Source organism: Micropterus salmoides, unplaced genomic scaffold, assembly GCF_014851395.1.
Source record: "Micropterus salmoides isolate LMB-PRFRI ecotype aquatic unplaced genomic scaffold, ASM1485139v1 Ms_hic_scaffold_20, whole genome shotgun sequence".
Taxonomy (NCBI): Eukaryota; Metazoa; Chordata; class Actinopteri; order Centrarchiformes; family Centrarchidae; genus Micropterus; species Micropterus salmoides.
In genome coordinates, this window is record NW_024041151.1 from 28,563,051 (window position 1) to 28,582,646 (window position 19,596).

Below are 19,596 nucleotides of genomic sequence, written 5' to 3' on the forward strand. Positions count from 1 at the left end.
CAGATCTGAAAGCAACAGAAAGCCTGAGAGCTGCACTCCATTATATTCTGTTATATTTATATATTTCGAAATGTCATTAGCCATCAGAATTTTGTTTCCTTCTACATAAATAAAAACATTTCCACCCTAATTTGGTGCAGAAACTTTCACCAGAATTCAGAAAATGAAGTGTTTAATGATCAAAATTTCCAGGGGGAGGTCCCCACAGATCACCCGCTTATATATCTCGGCATTGAGGTTATCTTTAAAATATTTTTTAAGGATCTTTTCGTCTCATTCTCGTGAACCTAATATTACAGTGTGTCTTCACACCCCTAATCTGAGCCCCTATGTCCCCACCACTTTTCAACACAAAGTGACACCCTTGGGTCCAGCCTTGTCAGATTGCTGTTGTGATCTCTGTATTGTATCTCTTTATTCAGACATTAGACATGTTATTTTGCCAGAACATTTACGTAACCAGGTGAATTTCTGAAAGGTTGTAGTTGTTTCGTTGATTGTAAAGTTGGTGAGTTGCTGAATCTGATGTTACCTCACTGTAGATAACTCATTGGAATGTAAATGTGTGTTTGTGCTTGTGTGTCTACGTCACAGTTTGACCCATCAAGTCCTTCAACTGAACACAATGCAATTACTGCTCTGGAAAAGAGGACAGTCTCTGCCTGTATTTCTCTTTTCTGTGTCAGCAACTTCTCGGAGTCTAACTTCTGTGTCAGTGTCTCTTTCTGTCAGATGTACTGTCCATCTCTGTTTACTTTCTCTTCTCATGCTTAATTCCTGTTATATTAAATTGACACTTTTTACTGAGATCTTTTTATTCAGATCCCAACTTTATTAACAGGACATGAAAAGAGTATCTGTGTGTGGGGTGTGGGTGGGCATCAGGAATGCCCCTTTTAGCAGGCATCGACGTCAATACCCCATCCACACACGTGCATTAACGCACGCTCACACTGGTTTGTGTAACAGTATCCATTATTGGCTTAGACAAACATTGTGTTTGGGTCGGGTCATTATGTTATATATATATCAAATCCACTGTCAATCAATTCCTCAGGAAAACTGTGAGGCTGCAAATGACATGCTTGTCTTATTTTCTCCAAAGATAATATCCTTGTGCAGTGCCGTATTGTTTTTTACTTATGACAGAAATTCACTAACCAACATTCCAGTGCAGGGACTGGACCGACTGGATCTTTTTATTGTAGCCGGTGATTTTAATCAAACAGACCTCAGAACTGTTTTACTTAAGATGGCAGCGCACTTAGACCGGCGCTGCTTAATCAGAGCGTTCAGTGGTTCTGTTTTTAACAATGAGAATTATGGCTCCAACATTCCCACAGAGCTCGCCAGATACCTGAGGCCTCTGACGTAGAGAGAGGAAACAAAAGCGAGGCTTCTGAGCTGGGATACATGCTAGGTTAGGGAAAGACCCGCACAAACCTCCGCTGCCAAGTTTTTTCATTACCAATGCAAGATCACTTGCCAACAAAATGGAAGAGTTGGAACTTACCACATTTACATTTACATTTATATTTTTACAGAAAAAACAGCTATTCTGGAGCAGGCTTTCAGGCTAGCATGCTGTGCAGAACACCAATACGACTCCGGTAAGAGCAGAGGAGGACTCTGTGTTTTAGGGGTGTGGAAAATAATTGATTTTCAGATGCATCGCAATGCGAAATTGGATAATAATAAAAGCAGCATCAGAAATAAAAATAGCAGCAGCAGAGGTCAGTAATAATGCTGTAATAATGTAAAAATGCTTTGCCATGTTAGCTACATTTACTGTATATGAAGTAACATTATATATCTGAATTTCATTACTGCTTACTTGTTTGGATTGTTAAAAATACTTTGCTTTAAAAGTAACAAGTAGTCAAACAGTGAGAAAAATACATCTTCATCTAACTCGTTTTACAATTGCATTATAGGCTCATAATGTAATGAGGTGCCTAGAAATTCCCACTCTTGAGGTGATACATCATGATGCATCGAGATGTCAAATCGAATGGAATCATTGACCTGATAATCGAAATCAAATCGAATCCTGAGTCCAGTGAAAATGCACACCCCTACTGTATATACACAAACAATAACTGGTGCACAAAAGTAAATGTCATTGATAGTCACTACACTTGGAATATTTATCAATAAAATGTGGCCCTTTCTATTATTGAGGGAACAGTTGCCATAGTTACTGCTACATACATATCACTGGGGTAACCGCCATTAGCAAACAACAAAGTGCCCATCCTGATGGAGATTTTATAATAGCAAGCTATTTTAACCAAGTGATTACAAAGACTGTCCTCCCAAAATTCTATCAACATGTGCAACAAGGGGAAAAACACACTTGACCCGGTCTATAGCAACATTAAACATGGATAAAAACACTTTTTTCCCTACCTCGCCCATCAGACCACCTCTTGTTAACCCCTGACCTCTTATTAACACATCAACACCTACACTTCAACTGTACTGTTTTACATAAAAAGCTGTGTAGACAATGTCACTACCACAAAACGCACTAAAAGGACCGCAACATGGCTCTCTGGTCTGGAAACAAAGAGCTGTACAGCGCGGCCAGGTCTAACATGAAGAGGGGCATCAGAGATGCCAAAGCAGACTACAAGCAGAGTATTGAGAATCTCTTCAACAACTCAGACCCACGTCCCATATGGCAAGGTACACAGCACATCACCAATTATAAGGACTAGAACAATGTGGAGCATATGCATGGCTGTTGTGTATAGATTACAGCTCTGCATTAATAACCATCATCTAGCCTTCAAACACTTCAAACATCTGGATTTGGACAAAGGACTTTGTCCAAATCATTAACAGACTGGCCGGTGACAGTGAGGATGGACCCCCACCTTGTTAGTCCGAACAGGGGTTCCACAAGGCTACGTGCTGAGCCCCCTTCTCTACTCCCTGTAAACATATCACTGCATACCAATCCACAACACTAACATGTTGGGCTTTGTAGATCACTGGCAGACTTTCTGGGGTAGACCTGGTCTGATTCGGAGAGACGGCATCCATCCCACTTGGAAAGGAGCAGCTGTCATTTCTAGAAATCTAGCCAAGTTTGTTAGTGGACCAAATCCATGACAACCCAGAGTTGAGACCAGGAGGCAGAGTCGCAGTCTAACACACTTCTCTGCCCTTCTATTTCAGCAGTTACCCACCCAAAACTGTACGCAGAGTCGCAGTCTAACACACTTCTCTGCTCCTCCATTTCAGGAGTTAGTGAAAACCCTATAGTGACGGTGTCTGTCCCCCGACCATTGAAATTATTTAAATCAAAGGCAAACAGAAAAGGAGCTGTGTATAAAAAACTCATAAAAATTAAAACCACAAGAGCAATAGTGCAAAAGAATAGGAGAATTAAATGTGGAGATCTTTCTCTTCTAAAAGTGTACTAGTAAATTAACTAATATAGATTATGATTTATTTTGTCTTACTGAAACCTGGCTGGGTGATGGAGAATATGTTAGCCTAAATGAATCCACCCCTCCCAGTCATGTTAATACTCACATTCCTCAAGGCACAGGCCGAGGAGGTGGAGTTGCAGCTATCTTCGACTCTACCCTACTAATCAGCTCTAAACCTAAACTAAACTATAACTCATGTGAAAGCCTTGAGTTGTTAGTCTTTCACACCCAAGTAGGAAATCACTGCAACCAGTTCTATTTGTTATAGTGTACCGAGCACCTGGCCCATACTCTGAATTCTTATCTGAATTTGCATTTGCATTTGAGTTTTTGTCAACTTTAGCCCTTAAAGTTATTATTGTAGGGGATTTTAATATTCATGTGGACGTTGAGAATGACAGCTTCAGTACTGCGTTTAACTCTCTTTTAGATTCCATTGGCTTCTCTCAGAGTGTTCATGAACTATTACTAGTGTTCACTGTTTTAACCACACCCTCGACCTTGTTCTAGTATATGGTATTGAAATTGAACATTTAATAGTGTTCCCACAGAATCCCTCTTTATCTGACCACTGTTTGAGTTTATATTGCTGAACTACACACCATTGGGAAATTTTTTTTATACAAGATGTCTGTCTGATAGTGCTGTAGCTAACATTAAGGATGCAATTCATCAGTTCTAAATTCATTATCAAGTCACAAAGTAACGGAGGATGCTAATTTCAGTCCCTCCCAAATCGATCATCTTGTTGATAGTCCTGAGGCTAACTGCGAATGACACTCAACTCTGTTGCCCCTCTAAAACAATAAATAAAAGAAAGACGGTTAGCTCCATGGTATAATACTGAAACTCGCAAATTAAAGCAAATATCGCGGAAACTTGAGAGGAATTGGCGTTCCACCAAAATGGAAAATTCTCGTTTAATTTGGCAAGATAGTCTTAAAATTTATAGGAAGGCCCTCCGTAATGCCAGAGCAGCGTACTACTCGTCATTAATAGAGGAAAATAGGAACAACCTCAGGTTTCTTTTCAGCACTGTAGCCAGGCTGACAGAGAGTCACAGCTCTATTAAGCCAAGAATTCCCATAGCTCTCAGTAGTAACGATTTCATGAGCTTCTTTAATGATAAAATTCTAACTTTTAGAAATAAAATTCACCAAGACCTGCCCTCAACTGGCACTGACTTATCTCCAAATTCAGGAACTTTAGAAACAGCTATAAAACCAGGTATATGTTTAGACTGCTTTGCTTCCCTCAATCTTTACCAACTAACTTCAATAATTTTCTTAATCTAAACCATCAACCTGCCTCTTAGACCCCATCTCAACTAGGCTGCTTAAATAAGTTTTACCCTTAGTCAGCACTTCTATACTAGATATGATCAATCCATCGCTATCAACAGGCTATGTACCACAGTACTTTAAAGTAGCTGTAATTAAACCTCTTCTGAAAAAGCCCAATCTTGATCCGGAAGTTTTAGCCAACTATAGACCTATATCTAACCTTCCATTTCTCTCTAAGTTTCTGGAGAAAGCAGTTGCTAAACAGCTGTGTGACTTTCTACAGAGCAATAGTTTATTTGAGGATTTTCAGTCAGGATTTAGAGCTCATCATAGCACAGAGACAGCACTGGTGAAAATTACTAATTGCATCAGACAAAGGACTTGTCTCTGGACTGGTTTTATTAGATCTTAGTGCTGCTTTTGATACCATTGACCATCAGATTCTATTGCAGAGACTGGAACATTTAATTGGTATTAAAGGAACCACTCTATGCTGGTTTAAGTCCTATTTATCAGATCGATTTCAGTTTGTACATGTTAACGATGAGTCCTCCATGCACGCCATAGTTAGACATGGAGTTCCACAAGGATCTGTGCTCCGACCAATCCACTTCACTTTATATATTCTTCCTTTAGGCAATATTAACAGGAAACATTCCATAAACTTTCATTGTTATGCAGATGATACTCAGTTATATCTATCGATCAAGCCAGATGAAACTCATCAGTTTGCTAAACTTCAAATGTGCCTTCAGGATGTTTTAACCTGGATGACCTGTGATTTTCTAATGTTATTGTTCTGGGGCCCAGGCACCTCCATGACGCATTATCTAAAGATATAGTTTCCCTTGATGGCATTGCCTTGGCCTCCAGCACCACTGTGAGGAATCTTGGTTATCTTTGATCAGGAACTGGCGTTTAAGTCTCACATTAAGCAAATTTCAAGGACCGCCTTTTTTACGTAATATTGCAAAAATCAGGAACATCCTGTCTAAAAATGATGCAGAAAAACTAGTCCATGCATTTGTTACTTCTAGGCTGGATTACTGCAATTCCTTATTATCAGGCTGCTTGAAAAAGTCCATTAAGACTCTTCAGTTGATCCAGAATGCTGCAGCACGTGTTCTGACAGGAACCAGGAAAAGAGATCATATTTCTTCTGTCTTAGCTTCTTTGCATTGGCTTCCTGCAAAATCCAGAATAGAATTTAAAATCCTTCTTCTCACCTACAAAGTTCTTAATGGTCAGGCACCATCTTATCTTAAAGAGCTCATAGTACCTTACTACCCCACCAGAGCACTGCGCTCCCAGAATGCAGGGTTACTTGTGGTTCCTAGAGTCTCCAAAAGTAGACTAGGAGCCAGAGCGTTCAGCTATCAAGCTCCTCTCCTGTGGAACCAGGTTCCAGTTTGGGTTCAGGAGGCAGACACCATCTCCACATTTAAGAGTAGGCTTAAGACTTTCCTCTTTGATAAAGCTTATAGTTAGGGCTGGCTCAGGTTAGTCCTGAACCATCCCTTAGTTATGCTGCTATAGGCCTAGACTGCCGGGGGGATTTCCCATCATGCACTGAGCTCCTCTCTCCTCTTCTTTCTCTCCCTCTGTATGCAACCTCATCCCATTATTGCATGTTACTAACTCGACTTCTTCCCTTTCACGTAGTCTTGTGCTTTCTCGTCCCTCTCCTCTCTCCTCCTGTCACTTCCTGCAGATGTTTCTGGCTCTGGAGCTGTGGAGTCTGGATCTGTGGTTACGAGTCCCCTGCTACCGTGTTCCTGCTCGACACCCTCTGCTACAATTATTGTTAATAATCCTGTTGCTATTATTACTGGCAGAATTCCTGTTATGACATCCACTTTGATATATATAATTATAATGGCAGAAATGCAGAAAAACACCAGTATCACCACAAAAAAGAAGATGGATTCGTTTGGTTGTGCACTGCATCTTCCAGGGTTTTTGTCTTTATTTTGAATAGTTAAAAAATTTAAATAATGTCCCTATGTAAAACAACTGCTAACTGGCTATTGAACAATTGAATACAAATGGGGGACAGAGAAAACACTGACCTGGCATGGTAGCTAGGATGCCAGGCACTGCTCATCGTGTCCATCCCTCCATGGTCCTCTTCCTGCTGGCCTTCAGTGAGCTTCGTTGAGTGCCATGAGTGAGGACGAGATGCTGACTCACTGCGTCTATGAGGTTAAAATACAAAGAGAGAGTTAGAATATATGTAACATTTGTGTTTCCAGGGCAACAACACAATCTGACATCAAACGGTAGGAAAAAGGGTAGTAATCACGATTTTCGTGAACCACGTGCCTTTGAGGGGTGGTCAGAATCATAGACAATCCTGTGCGTTCAAGTATGAAAGACGTATAGGAGTTTTCACAGTCACTGATGGGTAAATGCAATCCTAACCAAGAGGCATGCCTCTTAATTATTTGTAGGGGAAATAAAACTCAACACGTCTGCTATGGCAGATGCAAAGCAGCGGGTGTGGGAGAAGTTTGGAGAAGACATGGAGAAGGACTTTTGGTCGGCACCAAAGTGCTTCTGGAGAACTGTCTCAGGAGGGGGAAGCGGGGAACAGTCCAAGCTGTGTACAGTAAGTATGGGACCCTCTTGACCTCAACTGGGGAGGTAATTGGGCGGTGGAAGGAACACTTTGAGGAACTCCTAAATCCGACTCGTCAAACAACTCCACAGTGGCAAAGCCCCAGGGATTGATAAGAGAAATGCTAAAAGCTTTGGGTGTGGAGGGGCTGTCTTGGATGACACGTCTCTTTAACATTGCGTGGAAAAAACTGCAAAACTGAAAACATAAAAAAACCCTTAACCATACAGACTTAACCCAAAACGACTGAATACCACTTACTTTGTGGTGTTTACTTGTGGTTGCACTTTATTTCACAGTAGGCTACACTCATGGGACATAACAAGCCATATTTTGAATGAAATTAGACATGTTTTTCATTAGACAGTAAACAAACACACACAGGCTAATTTAATTCATGCTGTAATTAGAAACTGCATTTAATTCTGTATTAGACCCAAAATATCCTACTCTTCTTAGACACAAATATGAAATTTAAATGAGAACACTCCGGATGCGGCCTCTAGACCAGGAGGGTGCAGCCCAAGGGGTTGCAACATTAGCATCCAGTTAAACCCCTAAACCTACAATGAATCAGTGGAGGACCGTGAGGTTGCTATTTGATATAAGCCAAAAGTTAATTAGAAAAGAAGATGGTATTTGAGCAATGGTGCAGCAGAAGCAGCAGGTAGGTAATCACAACTCAGTGCAGCTAAAGTTAATGCATGAGTTGTTATTGCACAAGTAAGTAAAAATAAGTTATTTATTGCAGCTGTTAGCTAGGTTAGATGCAGCATTATGTGTGTAAGAGAGGAAGGTACTACATATCATGATATTGTACAAATAGTACTTTATTATAATAGTACTTTATAGTAACTTTATTAAGCACAGGGTTTTTTGTTTAGCCTTTTGTGATTGATCCATCTGTGCCTAACATTACAATGTGACAGCTCAGCATTTACAGTGTAAAGCAGCCGCTCTCTTAGGACTGATCCCACATGAAAATGTTCAATTTCAATTTTCGCCAAAAGAAGAGATCTCATTGGACTTTTCATGTAGAGCAAGGCTAGACCACTCTCTGTAATATAATTTACAGAGACCCAACAAGTTCCATCATGAGCAAGCACTTAGTGACAGTGGCAAGGAAATAGTGGCTTCTACAGATGTTCTCTCATTGGAAAAACAAGAGGGTACGAGTCATTCTATCATGCACTCTGCTCCCGTGGAGAGACTGACTGTTGTGGTCACCATAGACGCGTCCAAATGGGACTGGGGGTGTATGCTGTGTTTCTGTCACTGGGGCATTTTTACGATATGGGTCTGCTGTCGGGATATGTTCTGGTGTGCAGCGAGGAGGCATGCCTCTTGGTTAGGATTGCGTTTACCCATCAGTGACTGTGAAAACTCCTATACGTCTTTCATACTTGAACGCACGGGATTGTCTATGATTCTGACCACCCCTCAAAGGCACGTGGTTCAAAATCGTGACTCTGCTGAGCAGGAGACCCTGGTGCCTCCCTGTGTGCAGTCACCTGCTATCTCAAGTACAAGGGCAATTATGGCACCTGTGCCCGAAAATCTGGGACCTGTGGGCCTGGCTCCTAATGATTGCCTATAACAAACTGGCCGTATACAGCCACAGTGGCATTTATTCGAGGCCTGGTGTGAGAAAACAAATGTTTTTCGTATCCTTGTGGGATCTGAGTGAAAGTCCGGTGGCTCTCATCCTCTGGTGGTACATTTTATGTGGTGTACTACATAAGAGACTGTTGCATAGAAACTATGGTCCCTCAGTAGGACCAAGCTTTGGTTGTAGACGCTGTATGCGATATGCCTTTGGAACCAATACAGCCTATTGGTATTGATATATTCTCATGCATAAGACAGCGTTCTTATTGGCCCTGTGATCAGCAAGATATATGGGGGATATATGTCCACACTTTGTTCATCATTCAATTTGCACTGGATAACTCTAAGGTGATGATGTGCCTTAATACTGCATACATCCCTAAAATACCTGCCTTGTCAGATAAGGCATTATCTTTTGAACTGACATCCTTTTCACCACACCCATTTGCATCAGCCAAGCAGCAGCACTTGCATAATCTATGCCCAGTACGGGGGTTGTTAACTCCCTTATTCACTACTTTCCTTCAAGAGCACTGCAATCATCCGCTGCTGGTTTATTGGAGGTTCCCAGAAACAGTTGAATGAAAATCTGGGATGCAGATTTTGTCAATTAGGCCAAAAGCTATGGAACACACCACCTAGAGACATCAGGGAAGCCATTTCACTAAATATTTTTAAAAGAAACTTAAAAATGTATCTCTTCATTTTAGCCTTTAACTAGCTATGACTAGCTATTCATTGCTGCATTGTTGCACTTCTTTTAAAATGCTGTATTTTACTTGCTTTTATGCATTCAACTCCACCTTATTTTACACAAATTATAGAATTCTATCCCTGTTTTAAGCTCATTAAAACAGCATTTGTTTTTATCTAGAGTGGTTAGTTGCTGCTCTGTGCACACAAGAGGACACCGAGATTCTATTTCAAGTCAATAAGAAACCACTGATTGAACATGCAAAATGCCTCAAGGCAGCATAAAAAACAGTGTAAATTCTGCTTAAATTAATCTATTGTGATGTTAAAACAAAATCAGATCTTTCTCAAATGTGCAATTAAATAACTGATACTTGACTACTGATGACTGATGAACACAAAGCTACATGTCATCCAACACTCACACCACAGTCATGGTTTTTATGCCATGCTTTTTCTCTTTCACCCTGCACAGATCTTCATTCACAGAACCATTCGATGTCTCAAAATGCTGCAGGGAATCGTCTGAACAGACTTTATTATCAGTGCTAGAACCACAAAAACTGATCATTTCAACAGTGAATATCATTCTGCTGTGTCCTCCCACGGGTACAGAACACACACACACACACACACACACACACACACACACACACACACACACACACACACAGCTGCATGGTCTCATTCCACAGAGATCTGACTCACCCTTTGCCTATCTCTGCCTCTCCCTTGCCTTCCAATTTTGGAGAAAATAATGTTTGGAACAGAGACTATTTGGATGTTTGTCTGTCACTGTTCAAATCTACTGTAACCAACATGAATTCAAACTAACCTTGACCTGTGTTCACTGTGAAAGAAATATATATGTTTTACAGTCATCTCTCTTCATAAGTAGAAGGTCATTTAACGGACTCTAGATACGTTTATTGGGTATTTTAAAAAGAATAAGCCAGGCTTATTTCAAGTTTTCCAAATATACTTCACAAGAAGCTTCCATGTTTTCTCATCTGTATCTAGTTTTACTTGCTCAGCACTCAAAACTCAACTTTTCCTCCTGCTGTCTTGATAAATCCAGAATAATGTTCTGTTGCTCTGGGTTTCAATGTTTAACATATACTGTTTGCTGTTCTTTCAATGAATGTTAAGCTACTTTCAATGAGGCCTATATTTCATGCACAAATTTTATGTTAAAAGCATTTCAATGGCTCAAAGGGCATAATTGCTCCGTCTCCTGGTAGGCTTTTAAAGTAACTCATTCACAGGAAGTTTTGTGTTTCATTGATGATAACTAAATGTCAATTATTAAAAAAATCAGCAAAGTAAAAGTGACAAATACTAAGTGAATGAATGCAGTGTTTATGTTAATTATGTGGTGAGTATGACAGGACTCTCTGGTACTGGTTGATTCCTTTTTCACTTGATTGTGTTTTGTTCATCTGATGCTGGGCATACATAAACAGGCTTCATTTCATTTCTTCATGGTGAAATTTCAGGGATAAAATAATGTGTTTTTGTTTGGAGTGATAATCTTAATGACATCACCATCATTATTTTTGAATGTGTTATCTCACCAGTTATTATAACAGAGATGTGGCGTGGCGGTTACTAATCTTCCCTCATCCTCGTCATATTTGACATGTTCTGCTGCTCTTTATTTATCCACAGATAAACAGGAAAAGATCATATCTCAGTAAGTAGGAGACAGAGACATAAAAGCATGCATGTTTCTGAACCACAGGGACCTGGATAATGAGAGGACGTGACTCGAATACCTCAAAACGTTATCATCACTGCTACACAGAATACATTCCCTCTCCATTAGCTCTGGGGGAACTGGCTTGAGTGCAGTACGGTACGATTTGGTTTGAGTTTCAAATCCAAAACTAATTGTGAAATCTCGACGGCATTAATACAGATAAATAGAAAAACATGACTTTTTGTCTTCAACTGACCCTGCATTCACTATATTCATAATAAGTATTTATCAAAGTCATGTCACATCACCAAACCATGTACAATTCATAAAGTCCATGCCAGAGTCACAAATTCCATGTCTACTAAGATTTTCTGCTAGTTGCCACATTAATTTCAGGGTTGCAAAGGTCATGCCCAAGTCACCAAGGTCATGTCCAAGACATAGATGTCATGTCCAAGACATAGATGTCATGTCCAAGTCACCAAAGGTATGTTAGAATCACAAATGTCATGTCTGAGTCTGAAATGGCATATCAAAGTTCTACATTTTACAAATTTAGTCAGGATCAGGTGCATATTTAAGGTTAAAACAGCCATATTCTTGACCCAAACAAACCTAAATCCCATTTTCCTAAACTTGCAGCAACTTCCTGTCTATCTAACTGAATAAATTAAACATATGCTGCTTTACCTGGAGGTGAGCCTGAGGACTTTGGAGATGAGGCCAGTCGCCAGGCTGTTGACACTGGCCTCTGACGGTGACCGACAGAGTGTCCCGTCCGATCGGCCCAGTTCTGCTTTCTTCTGCTTCTTCCGGAGCTTCCTGCGGTAGAATACCTCCAGTAGCTCCATGGCCTCGATTCAAAGTCCACTTTATTGTAGTTTCTGCTCTACTGCTTTCTTCTTAGCTTCTTAGCTACTCAGCTGTTTCCTTAGATGCTCTCGTTGTACAAGAGATCTTGTACCAAAAGTACTTGTCCTCTAGTAAAATCTACTCTGCTGCACTCTAATGTACTTCACTACACCTCTTGGACTTCAGCTATCTTCTTTTGACCTATATTTTCTTAACCTTTAACCTAAGAACATCCTTTCCTCTCTGGCTCTCACCCTTTTTCTAAGTTCACTCTCTCCTTTGAAAAAGCTGTAACCCAGAGAGACACAACCACCCTACTGATGAATTTTCAACATTCATCTATTTCTCTTTTTCATCAAAACTTAAAAAGCCTACCTATCCCGTGTCTAACACCCTCTGATCTGCCCCAGTCTGGGGCTGTGTTGGTCCCTGACCCCAAGCTTGTTAAGCAAATGAAGCAATTAAGTGTCATTAGGACGCCGTACGATAAAAGCATGAAGTAAACATCCTTGGCCAGGCTTGGTCTGGATGGTAGCAGTTGTGGTGTGTGAGAGAGAAACACTGAGAGTCTGAAGAGAGAGAGAGAGAGGAAGGAGGTAGGGGGAGAGATAGTGAGAATGAGTAGCAAGAAAGGGAGGGAGGATGGAGGAAGATAAGGATCGTTACGGAGAAGACACTGAGGAATGGAGCAACTAAAATTATGAAAGAGAGGTAGAAAGAGAAGAAATAGTGAGAGATAAAGAGGAAGGTAGGATATAGAAGGATGGGAGAAGGAACAAGTAAAAAAGAAGCAATAACAAGTGCAAAGGTGAGAAGGAGAGAGGAGCAGGACAGTGAGTAGGAGGAGCAGGACGAGGAAGTGGGAGGACACATAGATAGCTGTTGATTATTGAGGTAATTGCAGCAGAAATGGAGTTTGAAGCTGCGGGGAGAAAGATGTCTCATGATGCAGCATGTGGTTCTACAGTGAACAATGAACTACTATTATTGACTGTTAATGATTTTAACTGCTAGAAGGACGTCCAAAAACAAGGACAGACATATTGACAAAGATTAGGTATCACTGATTAGTGCTGGGCAAGTTGCAACGACATTGCATTTTAGTGAGTTTGGTGATCCCGACTTTTTCTCTAGCACAACCTGCAGGTTGACATTGTTGGCTCAGAGGGAAATCTTTCTACAACTATTGGATTGTTATGATTGTTATCCATATCCATGTAGGCCATAGGATAATTCCAACTAACTTTAGTCATCCCCTGACTTTTCTTGTGGCACCATCATGTGATTGACATTTTTGGTTTTGAATGAAAACAACTATTTACTGCTCAGTGGTTCTATCCCTCTGCCAACCAGTCAATTGGTAGTTTACATCCTTGTCTGACCAAACTAATAAAATATGTAGTGAATACTTGGAAGGAATTGAATCACTGCATTGATGATACACATGTATGATTTCAGTGAATATACGTCATGAACTGATTAATGATTATTATAGATATATTGGCTAATTGGGTAGGCTAAACGTTTACTTATTCCTATGTAAAGATTTATAGAGAACAGCTACACAAATATGGTGCTTTTATTTTCTTCTGGCATTTTTAGATGCAATGAGCGTCTCTATGAGCTGTTGATGAAACTCACTCACTCATTGGATGACGAATAGCTAGGCACACTCCAGTATGCTGTTTGCAGTCACATGATTCAGATTTTGAAGAAATTCCCTCAAGGCGAGATATTGCTTTCATGAGAAAGGGACAGACATAGACAAGAATCCGCCTTCCAACAACTCTAAAGCTGTCTGATTGTTTTTTTGAGCTGGGCTGGAAATGTAAACACATTGTGGCTGTCACAGCAGTAAGCAGTGGAGCTATTTGTTAACCAACCACTGCATGAAGCATCTCAAACGTCCTGCCGTCACTGTGGAATTGCCAGGTGTGTCCTTACTGTCAACAGAAGCCAAGTGACAACAAGATGGATTGGTACCTAGCTTGTTAGCGTACAGCCCATGAAACATATAGTAGATTTCACTGAGAGACAGTACACTCTAGTCCTCCAGTCCTCTAAATTGTTACTTTAATAACAGAAAATATGTAATTTCCAATTTGCATCTGGATAAAAACACTGAAAAACTGGACTGAAAACAGAACCTGATTGATGGAGGTATGAGCCATGTGAAAAATATAAACTGATCTGAGTGTGTGTGTGTGTGTGTGTGTGTGTGTGTGCGTGTGTGCGTGTGTGTGTGTTTGTGTAGGGCGTGTCTCCCTGAACAGAGATCATATCTGTTGCCGTGGGAAACTGTTCATCCAGCCCATAATAATAATCTCTCTGATCTGCCCGAAAACCAAAATTGGAGAGAGAGAGAGGTGGGTAAAAGAGGATACTGATACACTTTAACTGTGTGAGTGAGTTTGTCAGAACATCTTTGGGAAGCTATATTAAAAGCTTCTATGTGTGCGTTAGGGGTGGGGGGGGGCAGTGTTGTATTAAAAGTATGTATCATAAGTGTGTCACTACTAAGTCATGCCATAAAAAAGGCAGGCAGGCCAGGTGACTGTCTGCTGAGTCTATGTTTGGCCAGACTGTACTGTCATGACTGGTGCAAGCAGGGTAAAGGGGAACACAGGGAATAGGACTGAAATGCAGACAACAAAGGCAGAGCTCGTGTAGTTCAGTCATTTATTCACACAAAGGTACAACAGACAAGACATGATGCACACAGCAACATAACATAATCTGGCAAAGAACAGGTAGTATACAAGGCGAGTGGCTGATGAGGGAATGAGTTGCAGGTAAGTGGCGGAGCAGGTCGGGTAAATACAGGGCTGATGAGAGAAGTGGGAACAGGTGTGTAGATGAGTGGGGCAATCAAGTGATGGGGAAAAGGAGGGAAAGTGTGAGGGAATCTGGTGGACAGCTTGAGGATGAAGGATAAGGGAGTTGGAGGAAGAGCACATGGCTTGGGAAAAGTGAGCAGTGTCTGGAAACAGGGACAGAGAGCAATGCAGAGGGCCGGGGATGAGAGAGTGTGGCTGAAGGGAAGGACTGAAGAGCGAATTGTAAGAGCAATTGATGATGTGCTTCTATCCTCCCAAAACCTTAGTAAATACATAGTGTTGAACTAGATATGAGTCAGAGACTAATGCAGCCAGTTCCAACACTGGACTGCACTGTTTGCCTTTAAAGTTGTTTTTTTTTGTGTGTGTGTGTGTGTGTGTGTGTGTGTGTGTGTGTGTGTGTGTGTGTGTGTGTGTGTGTGTGTGTGTGAGGGAGTTTGTTTGTATTGTGCTTCTGTATGTGTGTTTTGTGTAATGTGATGATGTCATTTAAGAAAAATGTGCTCATTCAACTAAAGAAACATCTGAGGAGGAAGAAGCAGAGAGAAAAGCAATCTAAGAAAAATGTGAGGTGAGGAGGTGGAACAGGGAAGACGAAGAGGAGCATGGTGGGAAAGGAAAGTAAGACAAGAGAGGAAAGGAAAGGAAAGGGAAAAGGGGAAAAAAGAAGATGGAGTCAGAGAAAGAGTTTATAAATCAGTCTGTGCTCTTCCAGATTAACACCCAGCCTCATGGGGCTCTGATGGCCCACTTCCTGTTTTTGGGCCAATAAGAGACAAGTATCCCTCCCCGCCAGCTCCCCCTCTCTCCTCAGTGGTATCTGATAACCACGAGAGCCCAGGGGATTGCAGGAGGAGTCATTCTGCCTGTTTATCTGACTGAGACCAATAGTAGAGTACATTTTATCAGTCACCTGCAAACAAGTTGCTGCTCAAAGGCACTTGATGAGGACACTTAGCCAATAACTAACTTCAGACTTGCAGGAGGTTCCCCTAACTGCTCAGTTACCCCTCCAAACAAAGAAGACCTGTGAGCTTTCCATGAGCGAAGAACACAATTTTTAAACTCGACTATTTCAAACTAACTATTGCATTGTAAGTAAAGAGCCCAACTCTTTACCTACAGGTTTCAAATTTGATCCTAACATACTTTAACGATAAAGGGAATGGGCAATAGGACACAAGAAAAATCAGCAAAGCAGTAAATGTCTGTAGTTACACTAGCACCCCCATGAGGCAGTGATGTTCATTAAATGCTTAATAGCAGGACCTGGACCTGACCTCCATATTAGGATGAAACTGGCTGAGCAGAGTGTCAGTATTTATAGACTGTTTGTCTGAGTTTATACACACAACACTGTGTGTGTGTGTGTGTGTGTGTGTGTTTGTGCACTTGTTTTACTACATTTGTGGGGTGCATAAACCGGGATTACACTATACTTGTTGGGTCCAGCAGCTTTTTTGTTCCCACAAAGCTGTTGGACCCCCACAAGTATTGTAAAGTGTGTGTGTGCGTGTGTGTGTGTGTGTGAGAGAGAGAGAGAGGGAAGCTAGTGTAGATTAGAGGTACAGGCCCCATACGTTCACAGAACACACTGACCTTAGTTCATCATTACAGAATCTTGTAACTTTTCACAGTGAATTAGACCCTATCTGATTGGAGCTCACTGTGAATGTGAATGAATATATATCGCAACAAAACAACATCAAAAGGCATTCGGCATTCTTGTTTGAAACACTCCTCAAATTTGGTTTCATGGAGACATTATTCACTGGTTTAAAATACATTATAATTCACCAATGGCTATAGCTTTCACAAATGGATTAACATTGCAGAGTTTCACACCGCGCAGGGTGAAGGGAAAGCAAGGATGCTAGCTGCCGCAGTAGGTCAAAATAATAATATCACCGGAATCCAAAACATACAAAACATTCTGACTGGAAACATCACTAACTGGCATGGGATGCGCACGGCCCAGGACCGGAGGGCTCTGCAACGTGTGATTAAAACTGCTCAGAAGGTCATTGGTACCCATCTACAGAGCATCAGTGATATCGGTGAGCCTTGTCATCAGCACTGCTCAGATGAATATAGTATATTTCTGTTTACCATTTTTATATTGCTTTTGTATTACGTTAAATTGTCTGCTCAGTAGCCAAAGGGAGTTACAAACTTCATTTCACCTTACAACCTCAAGTGACAAATAATCCTACCTTCTACCTTCCACACAAGACAAAAACGTCTCTATCCAGATGACATATTGCTTTCCTTACAAGAACCACCAAACTCCCCATCAAGCTCATCATTTCCTTTTCTGATATATCAGACTATGCTATCAACTGGAAAAATTCCACTGGTGTCCTCTTCCACTCCTCCATGACGACGTGCTGTGAATTCAACAGCATAAAACACACCCCTCAACAGGGGTAGTATTAAATATCTGTTCCACCTTAATTTTGTGCCACTAATTAGAACAATAAAAGATGAAATCACTGGACAAATTTACCCTCTACTCTACCTTACTCTACCTTTTGGCAGAATAGCAACCATAAAAATGGTCCTAAAAATCATACCAAAATTTTAAGCTGGCGTAGGCAATTTATCTTGGAAGCATTTTTGTTACATTTGTTGCTCTGATGCAAAAAAGAGGAGAAAATCCTGTATCTGTGGCTTTCACAGGAATGTAATAAGCACCTCCAATCATTTAATTTGGCCTGAATGAAATGACTGGCTCGCCCATCTTCCTGTCTAACTGCCTACGTGCGCCCTCTGCCTGTGCTCTCATTGCGCATGAAAATGTGTTTCGGGGGAGTGGCTTTGGAGGGAGGCCTGAACGAAGGGGGTGGGGGTTTTTTGGTTGGATACTAGACTCTTGATGGTTTCTCCAAAGTTGCCTAGACAAGCTTTTACATCTCAGCCCACTACTAACTGGCTTACATTAATAAACTCACTGACCACCAAATTATTCTGGAAAATAAAACATCCCAAATTAAACTGAGCACCCTACAAAAAACACAAATTGCAAGGAAAAGAAGAAGCTCCAATGTTTTTATTTTACCATACGTCATCTATAATATATCTAAAACTGAATCCATCAAAACTAACACATTTACTCATGGATAGAAATAGAACAGTCAGCATATCTGTATGTGTCATTAATAGAGGGCGGTAAGGTGAGAGGGTGAGGGCAGTAAGGGAACAAGGGGAGGGGTAGGGTAGGAGTTCCAACACACTTTAAGAGAGCTTGAAGTGATATGCTTGTCTCTCCCGGATCTGGCTCGGGCTTTTATTGTGGCCAGCCTAAGGCACACCTGTGCAATCCCCATGCTGTCTGATCAGCATCTTGATATGCCACAGCTGTGAGGTGGATGGATTATCTCAGCAAAGGAGAAGTGCTCACTAACACAGATTTTGACAGATTTGTGAACAATATTTAATAGAAATAGGCCTTTTGTGTACATAGAGAAAGTCTTAGATCTTTGAGTTCAGCTCATGATGAATGGGGGCAAAAACAGAAGTGTTGTCTTTATAATTTTGTTCAGTTTAGATATTTATACATAGAAGTATTTTGTTCCAAAGTGGAGAGCCAAGAGCTCCAAGTCATCAGTTACAACTCTATAGAGGAAGGGCTTATATTTTAAGACCATGTAATCAAACAAGTACAAATAGCAGATTCTGTTTACACGGTTTGTTTTCCTGTTAATCTCAGTCTGAACCCTGAGTCACAAACACACAACAGGACACTAATAAATCACACACACACACACACACACACACAAAGGAACCACAAGCAGGACATCCTTACACCAGGGGTTATGACCTCCTCAGCTCAGCAGTAAGCCCGTCACTGATTTGACATAACTTTCTGTTTTTACCCACAGAGTTTCCCACCGTTGAACACGGTTAGAAAAATGAGGACAACTTATTGACACTGAAAGGAATTGCGATAATATACCTTGCAGCGACAATATGTCGGCAACCACAACTCACTCTTTGGTCTGAACCAATCACTATTTTTTTAAATGTTAATTAAATTAATTGTCATTGAAACATTGGTAACACCACAATAAATTCTTATTCCTAATTGAAACACCTGTTTATGAAAGATGGGCAGCATCCAACCTGCCTTCAAACTTTGACAGTGTTTGAGACTCATGATAACTTATTTAGTGTGTCAGTACAGCTGACGGCTCAGTCCAGCTGTGGTCGCTGACACATCGTTGGAGCTTTGAGATGATCCACCCAGCCCATTCAAACAGGTTTGAAATGGGAAATCAAAGAATGTTGTACCCACATCTTTACATAGACCTGCTCCATCAACATCACAGATCAAGCACTCGATGGTGGACCGTGTTCTGAGCTGACAGAGCTCACGACTCCGGCAAGATCAGAGGAGGTGGACTCCTCCACTATCCCCCACTGCTCAGGGCTAATAAACTAATGACAGTGGTGCATGTGGTAGATGGGCTACTATGGAAACATTTGATGTTATGGATTCACAGTGTATAGAAAATTAACATTTATAACACAGACATAGTACTTAAGCAAGATTCCTAACTACCTAGCT

At 41.0% G+C, this 19,596-nt stretch overlaps 1 protein-coding gene across 4 annotated transcripts in view; it reads right to left on the reverse strand.

Annotated features, from left to right (window-relative positions):
- The window catches only part of shroom3 (shroom family member 3), a 73,004-nt gene that overhangs the window by 29,853 nt on the left and 23,555 nt on the right, over nt 1–19,596 (reverse strand). For 3 of the 4 annotated variants that reach the window (XM_038734116.1, XM_038734117.1, XM_038734118.1), the window contains one exon: nt 6,793–6,918. In XM_038734116.1, coding sequence (XP_038590044.1) covers nt 6,793–6,918 — 126 coding nt within the window. Of the gene's footprint in view, nt 1–6,792; nt 6,919–12,030; nt 13,027–19,596 lie in introns of those variants that run through there. The other variant, XM_038734119.1, reaches the window with a different exon arrangement.